The following is a 12,577-nucleotide window of genomic DNA, read 5'->3' as shown; positions in this document are numbered from 1 at the left end:
TTACTGATTCAGTTTTATTTAGTACTGGATAAATATTGCTTTGTAGCCCACTAAAGGACAGGATCATTCTAATTGCTGAAGCTGAATTGATCTCTGAAGCTTGTCTATGGACTGTGCACATGGGTTGTTGATATACAGTCCAGTAGTGATTTTTTTAGTAGAAGTAGTGAAACTTCCATTTTCATCATTCCTTGTCCTCATTTCTTTTTATTTTCTCTCCATAAGGAAACATCCGTGTTTTCTGCAGGGTGCGCCCAGTCTGCAAAGAGGAGCTAGACGCCACTGAAGCCAAGAATATTGTGACCTTTGACCCAGATGATGACGCTGTCCTACACTTATCGCACAAGGGGAAGCCAGTGATGTTTGAGCTGGACAAAGTCTTCCCCCCACAGGCCACACAGGAGGAGGTGAGCACGGACACAGACAGGCCGGACACTGCTACCTCTTTGTCAGCAGGAAGCAAAGACTAACGGAAAATCCCTTTTTTTGAATCGCCAGGTTTTCCACGAAGTGCAAGCACTGATCACGTCCTGTATCGATGGGTACAACGTGTGTATATTCGCCTATGGACAGACGGGATCGGGGAAGACCTACACTATGGAGGTACAGTCACATCTCCCTTGTTCTCTATTGGCTATGTTACACTGATTAGAATATAGATGTCTGCTTGTGGACTGTTTCATCCACATGAAAGTCAGTGTTCTTTGGAGTGGCTTCCATAAGGCACATGTCCTGAGATCTGCAAAGCCTGACCTGTTGAAAATCTCCTGCCCGACCCCATCAGAAAGAAGGTGCTTTGTTGAGACCAAGGCGATGGCAACATGCTCTCAAAGTGCTTTCTAATGTGATTTTCCTTCTCTCTTCTACATCAGGGGGTCCCAGACAATCCTGGCATCAACCAGCGTGCTCTCAGGCTGCTGTTCTCGGAGGTGGCAGAAAAAGCTCCTGACTGGGACTTCACCATCACCGTCAGCATGGTGGAGATCTACAACGAGACACTGCGGTGAGTTATCCCTCGCATCACGCCTCCCTTTTTCCTCCAGCGTTCAGGCACACGTACACCTTGACCATCGGCGCACAAGGTTGCGCACTGCCTTATTCAATTAAAAGAGATTCAGCTCATTCGTCCCTTTATTTGGCTTGACGCCTTTTCTGAGAGAGCACTGGAGTAGGCTGGGTAAAGGTCTTCAGTTTCCACTTACTGCTCCCCACCTCCCGTGACATGAACCTAACGTTTCAAATGAAAGGAAGAAAGCATGGACATCGCACACCTCATTCCCACGAGAATCCGGTCACAGTGTGAGCCTCGTCCGTTTGCTTTAGGAATCTGCTGGGCGACAACCCCAACGAGAAGCTGGATATTAAGATGTGTCCGGATGGCAGTGGGCAGCTCTATGTCCCTGGACTGACGGAGTTCACCGTGACGAGCGTGGAGGACATTAACAGGGTGAGTCTCAGTGAAACAGCCCCACGAACAGACTGCTTCAGCAAGGCGTGTGTAGACATGACTGGTTTTTGTCTCTGTAACATTTTTTTGGTGTTTTACAGCATGTTTTATTTTCCAGTGTAAAATACTAGAAGTATAAGAGACCATTGGTAAGAACGTTCCTTCTTGTTTGGTGGATTGTTTCATGCAGCTGGTGTAGCGTTACTGATCAACTGAGTCTCTTATATTTCTAGTATTAGTTTGAACTCATGTGAAGTGACTTGACTTAGTTTACCTCTTATGTAAATCATCCTGAGACATTTGCTGTACATATTCTGCAATTTGATTGCAGTATTTTAAATGAAATTCTGTCAATGAAGAGGTCAGAATGGGTTTTCACGCCCTTAGAAACTGCTGGTTCCACACCTGGGGACAGTAAGGTTTGCTGTGCTGATAGTGAGTTGGAGAAGCGCTGTTGGTCAGGAATGCAGGCCCTGGTGTTTTAAGTGTTGCTTGCCACCCACTCCAGGTGTTCGAGCTGGGCCACATGAACCGGGCGACGGCCTGCACCAACCTGAATGAGCACAGCTCCCGCTCCCACGCCCTGCTCATCATCAGCGTCACTGGGGTCAACTCCACCACCGGCCACCGTACTGCTGGTCAGTACCTGCTCCCGGCCCCGCCCCCTCTCTCTGCTCCCGGCCCCGCCCCCTCTCTCTGCTCCCGGCCCCGCCCCCTCTCTCTGCTCCCGGCCCCGCCCCCTCTCTGCCATTCCCCTTTCCCAGCTCCTGCCCTGCTTTGCAAAAATAAAATGCCGTAACAGGGTTGGATTCTTAGTTGAAGCAGAGGTGAAAATTTCTGTAATAGGTAAATGTTTTAATATTGTAATATAACCGATCTGACACCATCTTAAGGGCAGAAAATCTAAATAGTAATCCTCCTCTCTCCACACTAGTGTTAGAGAATACTTAGTAATGAATAATACTTAATCATTTTCTTGTGAATTTGTGAATAATTTGATGGTGGAGAATTAAGCCAAAGCTTAAAAGACCAGTATTTATTACACATCTTCCAGACATCTTATGGTGGTCATCTTCCAGAGATGCCAGACTTGTAAGCCATGGAGTCAGACGGTCTCCAGCATTACTGGTTGGGTGTCCAGACTTCATGGACTGGCCGTGTGCTCAAAAGCCATCTGCTTTAACAGACGTGTTCCCCCTCAGCAACCGGAGAGACTTTTCAAGATGCAGGGCCACACAAAATACCAGCCCGCACGATCAGTGGACACTCCGCTCACAGCGGTGTAAAATGCTACTGTAGGTGTTTCTGGTGGGTGATTAGAAAGGCCAGGTCACTTGCAAATTGGCACTGGATGAAAATTCTTCCGATCCTTCGGGCACAAATTAAAATTGCATCGAAGCAATCAGACTGCTGAGAACACCTGGGCACTTCCTTAAAGACGAGGCTCCGAAGCTCCGTGTGCCGTCCTGCTGCGTGCTGCCGAGGTGCTGACGCGCGCTGGTCTCCGCAGGGAAGCTGAACCTCGTTGACCTGGCCGGCTCAGAGCGCATCGCCAAGTCGGGCGCGGAGGGCAGCCGCCTGCGGGAGGCGCAGTGCATCAACAAGTCCCTGGCGGCGCTGGGCGATGTCATCCACGCCCTGCGCTCCCGACACGCCCACATCCCCTTCCGCAACTCCCGCCTCACCTACCTGCTGCAGGACTCGCTGAGCGGGGACAGCAAGACCCTCATGATGGTCCAGGTCAGCGTTCAGGGCAGCGCGGCGATGCGCGGTAGTGAACGTCGCGGTCTGCGCGGTTGGCGATGCGATGAGTCGCACATCTTGAAGGTCTCGGTGCCACACTGTACAAGTTGTTCATAAGGGCAGTAGTCAAACCATCGTTCCCTGGTTTCAGCTGTGTAATGTGTGTAGGTGTGTAGGTATAATATAGTCCGTTTTGGGAATTATCCCTCAGTGTGTGGTTCATTCTGCAACAGCTTTTTGAAATAACACTGTCGTCTGGATAGGCGCTAGTGCTGGAGTTGTGATTGGTTTCTCCTGGGATTTGTGGGGCGGAGTCCCATGTTGTTCCCTAGTCGCTTAACGCAGTCCTCTCTCCTGCCCTCCCTCACAGGTTTCTCCCCTCGACACCAACGTGAGCGAGTCGCTGTGCTCGCTGAAGTTCGGCCAGCGAGTGCGGACAGTGGAGCTGGCCAGCGCCGCGAGGAAGCAGGCGGAGAACTCCTCTGCCTCCTCCTCGCCCACGCACGACAGTGTGGAGGTAAGGCCACTCCCTGCTCTCTGCCTCCCCACCCGGTCTTTCCAGTGCCCTTGGGAAACAAGTGGAGGAACTCCAGGATTAAAACTGGGCAGTGTGCCTGTTCATCAAAGCAGGCCGACTCCCACGCCGGATTATTTCCTTTGATCTCTGTGCTGCAGGCCTGACATACCTTGTGCCTTTTAGCATGTTAGATAACTGTAGAGCTTTTAGGAAATAAGATCTTCGTATAGCAATGATGAAGGATCCAAAGACACTCCCTTGTTTTTGAATCCTGTTTTGAAATTCCAGCCACTGAAAGCTTTTTGTATTGTTATAGCCTGACGCAAACTCGCAAACTCGCATTTACTAAGGTCAGGGTGTAGAGAAATGAGTTGCAGTTCGGTGAAGGATTGAAAGAGATTTATTAATAATGAAGATGCCTCCTGGAGATCAGACTGATAAGAGTAATCCTCTACCTATCTGATCTGCTTGCCATTGTTCACAAACATCCTTTTATACTTTAAAACACCTCCTCTATGTACCTAACATGATATTGGAGAAGCACATATGTTAGGATCAATATATTTAGGGTTGATCTTTGATTCTTCCTATAGACCTCCATATATGCAAGACAACAGCGTGCTTGTTCAGCTTATCTGTCAGTTTCTTTTGTTGCAACAACTAGTGCTTGTACAGTGTGTCCTTCACACAAGAAAGTCTTGCACACAGGAAAATCTTACACACAGAAGTCCTATAAAGGGCGAGGTGGGTGTCTCTGTGAGCACTGATCAGCCAGGGCATGCTTGTGTTTGCAGCTGGACTCTCCTCCTGTAACGCCGGTGCCCATACCCAGTGCCCGGGCGAGCAGCCTGACCACCACACCGATGCCAATGGCCAGGCCGTCAGGGAGCACCAGGAGGAAGCTGCAGCAGCCGATTCCAGGTTTGTCACTGCTTGCTCACTTCCTCGCTGGAGTACCGCTGTAGTGTAGCCCTGTGTGATGCTGAGCAAAGCTCAGTGCAAGTGAAAAGTCTGGGGTTGTGCATCGTCTTCTACAGATGTGCACTGTTGATACTAAGAGATTGGTGGTCCTTCCTTTTCTGTGTTGGAACTGAATGGGGCTTTTATAACTATTGCTTGTGCCTAAATGTCTTATAATCTCTGTCTTTAGTCTAAATTCTAAATTCTGTCTTTAGTCTAAAACAGTCTAAATTCACGAATGTTTTTGTTCCCCTTTTTTCTTGCTTTTTCTCTGTGCAAGATTCATTTCCAAGAACTTAATTTCCCCCAAGATCTTCTACACTATTTGCAGCCTCTTTCTCTGGCTTGGCCTGCTTTCACATCTCTTGTTTATTGACTAGGAATAACTGAGCTATAAGTTGTCCTTTAAAATTTAAATGTTTTTTTTGTAGAGTCTTTTTTCTCCTCTGTATTACCATATGATTACTGTTCCTGAACTTGTGGTTTGCTTGCAGCATCGAGTAACATTTAAAAAAGTGCAGTTACAAGGTCTCAAGGGGAAGGTATGTGGGATTTTCTCGATTCCCAGCTTTGCATGGATACCTCATTGCATGGTGCCTGTAGTCCTAGAAGCATTAACATGGCTTCAGCCAGGGGATGCTTACTTTTAATACTTTTGTTTTGGTTCATGCAGCACATGGCTCCATTGCAGTGTTAAGGTTGTGCAGAGCTCTCAGAATCTATTACGCGGATGAATTGTTCCAAGAGACTTAATCTTTTTTTTCCATTCGTTCGTAGGGAAAATGAAACTCACCGCCTAACTCTGGGCAGCCCTGTGGAAACCCAGACCCCTCAGTCACCTGTCCAGCCAGAGTGGGAGTCGGATGGTTCCAGTGAGATCAAAGATACTGGACTACTGGGGGTCCTCCAGTCTCCTGGATTTAGAGTTGGTGATCTGTGACTTATTGAAACTGAAACTCCTAGAGAGAAACTCACCCTTTTGAATAAGCATCGGGAAACCTGTGTTCTTCTGCATTTTGAACTCTTTTGAGCGGGTGCTGCGCATTTTATTTTGTTTTGGAGAACCACAGAGGATACCACTTGCCCTCAAATGCTGCTATTCCTCATTCTTCCTGTGATAAACTGAAAGGAAGGCGATTTCTCCAAGGAACTTCTCCATTCTCTGAAAACGTTGAAGACCCTCTTAAACAGCATGAAGACAGGGGACCAAAATGCTTAAGTCTTCCAATCCCAGAATCACTCCAGTCCAGCTTTGTTGGAATCAGAGCTAGCCTTTCCCTCTTCCTGTCTTAGTTTACCCCATTAGGAAACCTTGTTTTCTACTTTTTATAAGAATCAAGACCGGCAGATGGAGGTACTACACTCACAGTATTTCTAAGCAAAATGCACTTTATTCAGTCTGGTAAGATGACATACCTGCATATTGTTCTTTTTATACTTTTTGTTTAAAATTGTTCTTGCTTTTCTGTTTTTTTATATGAGTTCTCATTCATCAGTCCAAGTTTGTACACTGAATAAAGCACCTTGAGGTTGTTAGAACAGCTGGATTTTTAATCATTTTAGATGTAAATGTGCTGGAAGAAGATTGTATATCATATGCATATTGCTCTGTACAATTATTACAGTCTTTACATTTCCAGAGAATCGTTTATTAGGATATTAAGTATGAACACCTTGTGGGAGTAATGGATTGTGGCACTTAGAAAATACGGGAGCATGTCTTTCCTTTACTGCTCTTAAGTGCTTTTCTTCTCAAAAGCAGTTAAACTCAGGATGTAGAAACAGAAATATTTAAAGAAATTGCAAATAAGAATTTTGACATTTAGAAATTAATAGCAAATTTGCTTCAAATTACAAAAAGGAAAATGAACCTCTGTATTCCCACTTAAGCCTGAAATCTATATATAAATTGAACAATTTCAAAGTATCAAAATCCTCAATTTACCTGGAATGTAAACAAGTGCAATATGCAAATACTTATTAGTGTATAAATGGTACAGCTGTAGGTTGCTTTTTTGTGCATAATGATGTTTTAATCAAAATTAAAAAGCCATATTTTTGAAAACCATCCTTTTTCCTCCTTTTTTCAGACTTGTTTTCTGTGTGCAGGTTCAGCAAACAAAATCACTTCTGTAGCAACGTGGCCTGAGCTAGCAACGAATCAGTTTAAACGTAAATGCGCAGTTTTTCATCAAAGCTTAAAAGCAGAATCCACTAATTTCATGTTTACTGAACATAGGCATGCCTGCGCTAGCTCATCAATGAGTTCAGTGTGTTCACGTGCAGTAGGTATATTAAGTGACGTTAATTTGTCATGACCGCTTTAATTACAGTGTTTAATGGGACTCAAAGAACAAATGTAAACTTGTTCATTTTGTGTTATGTATATGAAGTTTTGTTCTGTTTTCATTTGAGTTTCATATTAAAACTTGTAAAATGCTTTTGTACATTTTTTTAAAATAACCTGGGACTGAAATTATTTTTTCCAATCGACAGATTTTTTTTTGATTTTTCTAAAAGCTGTTCAATAAATTACAAATTAATCTTTGTTTGTTGTAGATGTGTTTTTTTACAGACTTCTTTAAGACTGGCAAGTCATGAATGACTAGAGAAGGAAATAAAATCTAAAATGTCAGTTTAATAAAGTTTCCTTTCGTACATTTAATGTTATTAGGCGTCTGTGCCAATTGAAAAACGGAACATTTTAGTATTGAAAAGGGAAATCGAATAAAATCAAAATAAAGATCCTTGCACTAAAATGGCATTTTAAAGTTCTAAGCAACTTACCAACGATTACATTCAATGTGTACATCATCTACTTACACAGACATTTAAATAGGTAAATTAAAGCTTTTTCATGGTGTCTTCTACATGAAATAATGGATTTCACACTGTAGCCATTTATATATATATATTACGGCGCTCTCGGGTTCAGGTGGGTATGCGCCCCCGAGAGCTCTACACTATATAGCGCTGCTGTATGTGTAAATCCCACGCCATTTACTTGTACGTAAACCAACTCCGTAACGTACCCCCCGAAACGGCACAAACGATGAAGCCCACCGCACTCGTTAGTGCTGCGTTTGTATCGGTTTGTGCTGTTGAAAGTAACTTCCAAGCTGTTCTCAGGCCCGAGCTATAGCGCCTTCTTTGTCAGGTAATTACTGTACGTGACCATGCAGGCGGCTTTGACCGCTAGTAACCCGTTTGGAAAGTTCAAGCACTCCGCTACTGGATGCGAGGGTAAGGATGTCTGTATTTTTGTTTCTGTTTGCCGGGGTGGGGGTGCTGATGATTTTGCCTTTAATACCAGTATTGTCTGTGCGTTTATGTGAACAGGAAAACTAAGTTTGTCTCCAGTATCATACCGTAATCACAAGAGTTGCGGGTTTAGCCTTAAAAAGCGAACATTAGCAAACAATTGCATGTTCTTGAAAAAGGCTTCAACTAGCACGTCTTAATACATCGCAGCTGTGTCAATATTTTTTAAATCTGAATAAGTAATCAGTTTCACATTGTGTCCGTTTTAAATATACAAATCGAGGGACGTTTAACGATTCGACTCGTCTTTTTTAAACCACATATTTAAGATTGCTAGCATTACCAAATTTTAATATTACAAGATCGCTGTTTTACTATTTATGCAAAGCAAATTCGGAACCGTGAAAAAGAACCGGGGAAATAGTTTTTTTAAGTGGCACTATGTACAATACTAAGTTGCCCTTGGTAATTTATAATACATCTGCAACATTGGAAACTCTTACACACGCAGACCTCGGAAATATTTAAAATATTTTCATTTTTACATTAAATTGAACATATATCTAAGTTTAAAAAACATCATTATCCTTGTCTTTGTATTGAAGTATTGATGAAGTCACCTCATTGAAACTTTAATTGAACATTTACGATTTGTTTTCAGTTCAATTTAATTCAAAATACTTTATTTATCCCATGGATTCAGATCATGAACAGTAAAAGGTTAGCATAATATTGAATTTTGAAGACTTTTTAAATTAATCAAAATTAATTTGCATCTCTCTCTCTTAGAGAGATAATATATGTTATTATGAAGCTCTTAAATACCTGTCGCACACTGCTTCCACTAGTTCATTACCAGACATCTGATATTCATAGCCAACATGTTTACCACCAGCACTCTTTGCACTTGACTACAGTTACTTTATTTTAAAGTATATTAAATGATGGCTTCTCTAATAGTAATAATAAGGAGCGACATGATGCTCCACTGGTTATCTAAGCGAAGACGTGTTCACATTGTATTTATATGTATTGCTTTTCATTTTTAAATCTTTAAACTGAAGGAACCTTGTCAAACGCTCATGGAAATACTATATATGATATCGTGACACCTACTGGTATAAAGTAACCAAAGGGATACTCTGCCAAGACACCGGGTATAAAACATTTAGATGCGTTTAATCGTTTATGTAGTTTTTATAAAGTTGTCTTGTATAAGTATATATATGCATATGTATAAGTTGTTTAAAAAAACAAAAACATCAACATTTTAAACTGTCGGACTTCATGTCTGACACGTGATATACAGGCTCCCCAACTCTACTGCAAATGTTTATACTTTATTTTTCACTGTCATTCGAAAAGATAAAAAAGGCATGTCCAGTCGCACAAAACGCTAGAAAAGCGCTTTACAAAGGCGTCTTAGAACCTTTATTGCACGAAAAGCGAGAAAACAGGGGGAACCGCCTCGTCTCGGGACTGTGACTTGGCTTTAGACTGAATAAGAGATGCTCATGCCCGGTGTTTTCCGTGGCCGGCCTGGTGGCTCCGCGGGCTGAACCATCGGACACGTCTAAAGTTTAGAAAAGCAGATCGACTCCCGCTGAGTGCCGTGAGTTACAGACGAGCCCCGAGCCTCCCCGTCAGTCTGAGATCCAAGCCCCGGGTTCGGCTCTTGCGCTGGCGGGGTGAGTTTGTGGAGGTGGCTGTTCTCTACCACGCCGGCCGTTTTGGGGGGCTCCATTTTCGGGGCCCTTCAAAACAGGGGAAAATGGGGGGTTTAAGTCCTTTGTAAATGAATAGTTCTGAATTCTAAAAAGCAGCCCCTTATACCACTGAGACACCTGCAGGACAGGTGGGGCACTAGCAGTGCAAGAGAGGTGCAGTCCTAACTAGGGGCGACAGGGGTCTCTCAGCAGCACCTTTCTCTTGATTCAATCAACCGGCCGCAAGCTAAACCATACCGGCAGACAGCCTCTCAGGGGAATGCCACTGTTGAAAATCCTTAGCGGTTGTATACTTTATGTATGATTCGGTGAGTTAAAGTTTCTATTTATCTTCAGTAACATCCGTGTTGAACCCTTGTAGCGGAATCCACAGCTGTCATTCAGGAGCCGAGCCCGCCTCCAGAGTGACCTTCCTCAGCGGACACGCCCCGTCCACCTGTTCCACAGGTGCGCCCGGCAAGATGGCGGCGGGGCGAGGTTCTGCGGCGTTAGGTGCGTGTGCGTTTTATTTCTAATTTTCTTGTTTTAAGAGCATAAAAATCAAATCTCACTTTCAGAAAAGCTAGGCAAAAATGTGTTGTTGTTTTTGCTTTTGTTATTGCATTTGTTTCGGTTTAATTTGTGTTTTAGGACGCCGAAATTTGTGATCTCTTTGAGCGTGCTCTCGAAGTCTTAATTAGTATGTTTTTGTTAAGATATGGTATCTCTAGGTCTGTTTCCTTTATCGATAAAAGGTTGTAGTGTACCTTCAAACATTTGCTTTATAAAGTCAGCAGCTGTGTAATCCCCTTTTGGGATTCGGGCTATAATAACGCTTTCCGCTCCAAAATGATAAAATATTGTAAAAATATATTATAAACTAATTCGTTTGTTGTTTTTTACTTCTCCAGGTGACAAAAAGATTTCAAGAACGGGCCTCCAGTTATAAAAAAGAATTTTTCCAAGGTAACGTTGTTCCTACCTTCCGTTGTACTATTAATATCTGTGTAACTCGACAGGGAAACGTGTATTTTCCAACATTTTAACACCAAAACATGTTTATACTAACTATGTAACTTATTTTCGTTTCGTTGTGCTTTTGTTGAACAGAAATAGAAACTCTAAGGCGCTGGTTCTTTTATTCACATGGTGACTCCAAAATAATAAAATACTGTAAAATATATTATAAACTTATTCGTTTGTTGTTTTTTACTTCTCCAGGTGACAAAAAGATTTCAAGAACGGGCCTCCAGTTATAAAAAAGAATTTTTCCAAGGTAAGTTATATTACTACCTTCCGTTGTACTATTTATATGTGTGTAACTCCACAGGGAAACGAGTATTTTCCAACATTTTAACACCAGAACGATTTATACTAACTATATAACTTATTTTCGATTCGTTGTGTTTTTGTTGAACAGAAATAAAAAAAACTCTAAGGCGCTGGTTCTTTTATTCACATGGTGACTCCAAAATTGTAAAATATATTATAAACTAATTCGTTTGTTGTTGTTTTTTACTTCTCCAGGTGACAAAGATTTCAAGAACGGGCCTCCAGTTATGAAAAAGTTTTTCCAAGGTAAGTTATATTCCTACCTTCCGTTGTACTATTAATACCCGTGTAACTCGACAGGGAAACGTGTATTTTCCAACATTTTAACACCAGAACGATTTATACTAACTATATATATATTAATACATACTATATATTTAGTTTCGTTGTGCTTTTGTTGAACAGAAACTCGAAGGCGCTGGTTCTTTTATTCGCCTGTTGAATCCATTGGGTAAAGAGATAACACGAACACATTTTAACGATGGTTTTCAGTGCGGGGAGTTAAATGTAATATGATACAGGCTGTAAGTAGTACTTGATCTTAAATTTACAAGTAGCATTGAATTCCTACGTGGCTGAACCTATTTTCGAAATTCTGGGGTAGTGGGATTGGGATTTACAGTATGTGAGATTTCTCCTGAAGTTACCTGTTGGTTTATTGAATTTGAATTTGAGCGTGTTTTTATATTTCTTTATTCAGGCAGCTTATTTAAAAACGTTAATAGACTTTAGAACGTCAAGTTAATCGATTCAGCAAATCCGATATCTTGTTAATTTGATCCTTTTTCTTTTGCCTTCAGTTCTGCGGCTCCTGATCCTCAGCGCTCCGGCGATCTCCTCTCCAGCAACTCGTCGTGCTTTGACAAGTGTGCTTCTCCTTCAAGTTCATTTTTGAAACCAGCGGCTTGATCTGTAATGTTTTCGACTCAATGATGTATCTTGACCTTAATGTAGTGAAGTTCTTGACCAGCTTGTTTCTTGTTGACTGCTGCTACTGTATGTGCTGTGCATTCTGCAATAAAAGCTCTTGATTTTTTCATGCATTGTCTTCTATTTTTTCAAATCCTGCGAAGGGTTGTTTTGCACTTTGCGCCACGAGCCGCAAGGGGGCACCCTATCGCATTTTGACTTGAAAACTGCGGGGGCTACCCCCTTTTTAAGTGTCTCCAAATTTTCCCGCCTTTTTAGATAGTCTCTGGGGGGTTAGGGTCCCTAGCAGCGAGCGCAGGTACAGCCCCGGGGGGAGGAGAACTGAGGATAGCTCTAGCCAAGCCCCCTCACTCCCAGTGGGAGAGGAAGGCGGGCTGGTGATGGCCTGGGTCCCGAGATAGACGAGTCACCCGGGGCGGACTCAGCCCATCAGTCACAGCTTGTAACTAAGTCCACCCCAGGTGACCTGCCTCTCTGCAGGGACCAAAGCCATCACCAACCTGCCTTCCTCTCCTGCTGGGAGTGAGGGGGCTTGGCTAGAGCTGTGGTCAATCAGCCAGCCCCCGCCCACCCCCTCTCCTAAAAGGGGGTGGGCGAGGCTTGGTTTGATTGATGGGAGGACACCACACCCTGAAAGAGACCCGATATATACTAAGTTTTTTGGCGGGAAAATCTGGACCC

General features: G+C 43.1%; 1 protein-coding gene and 1 long non-coding RNA gene across 9 annotated transcripts in view; both read left to right on the top strand.

The window, feature by feature from the left end:
* The window catches only part of kifc3 (kinesin family member C3), a 36,442-nt gene extending 29,227 nt beyond the window's left edge, over positions 1-7,215 (top strand). For 7 of the 8 annotated variants that reach the window (XM_015368664.2, XM_015368665.2, XM_015368660.2 and 4 more), the window contains 9 exons: positions 226-407; positions 499-603; positions 873-1,003; positions 1,324-1,447; positions 1,956-2,085; positions 2,958-3,187; positions 3,561-3,707; positions 4,502-4,628; positions 5,445-7,215. In XM_015368664.2, coding sequence (XP_015224150.2) covers positions 226-407; positions 499-603; positions 873-1,003; positions 1,324-1,447; positions 1,956-2,085; positions 2,958-3,187; positions 3,561-3,707; positions 4,502-4,628; positions 5,445-5,467 — 1,199 coding nt within the window. In that variant the 3' untranslated portion in view covers positions 5,468-7,215. Of the gene's footprint in view, positions 1-225; positions 408-498; positions 604-872; positions 1,004-1,323; positions 1,448-1,955; positions 2,086-2,957; positions 3,188-3,560; positions 3,708-4,501; positions 4,629-5,161; positions 5,210-5,444 lie in introns of all 8 variants that reach the window. The other variant, XM_015368659.2, reaches the window with a different exon arrangement.
* Positions 7,216-10,003: 2,788 nt separating this feature from the next.
* LOC107075339 (uncharacterized) lies at positions 10,004-12,007 on the top strand. Its single transcript, XR_011182818.1, has 5 exons — positions 10,004-10,147; positions 10,546-10,600; positions 10,856-10,910; positions 11,162-11,212; positions 11,767-12,007. It is a non-coding gene; the product is annotated as an uncharacterized lncRNA (long non-coding RNA).
* The last annotated feature ends 570 nt before the right edge of the window (positions 12,008-12,577 follow it).

This window comes from Lepisosteus oculatus, chromosome 20 (genome assembly GCF_040954835.1).
Source record: "Lepisosteus oculatus isolate fLepOcu1 chromosome 20, fLepOcu1.hap2, whole genome shotgun sequence".
Lineage (NCBI taxonomy): Eukaryota > Metazoa > Chordata > Actinopteri > Semionotiformes > Lepisosteidae > Lepisosteus > Lepisosteus oculatus.
The sequence above is the reverse complement of the archived record's forward strand: the minus strand, read 5'-3'. Positions and strand labels throughout refer to the sequence as shown.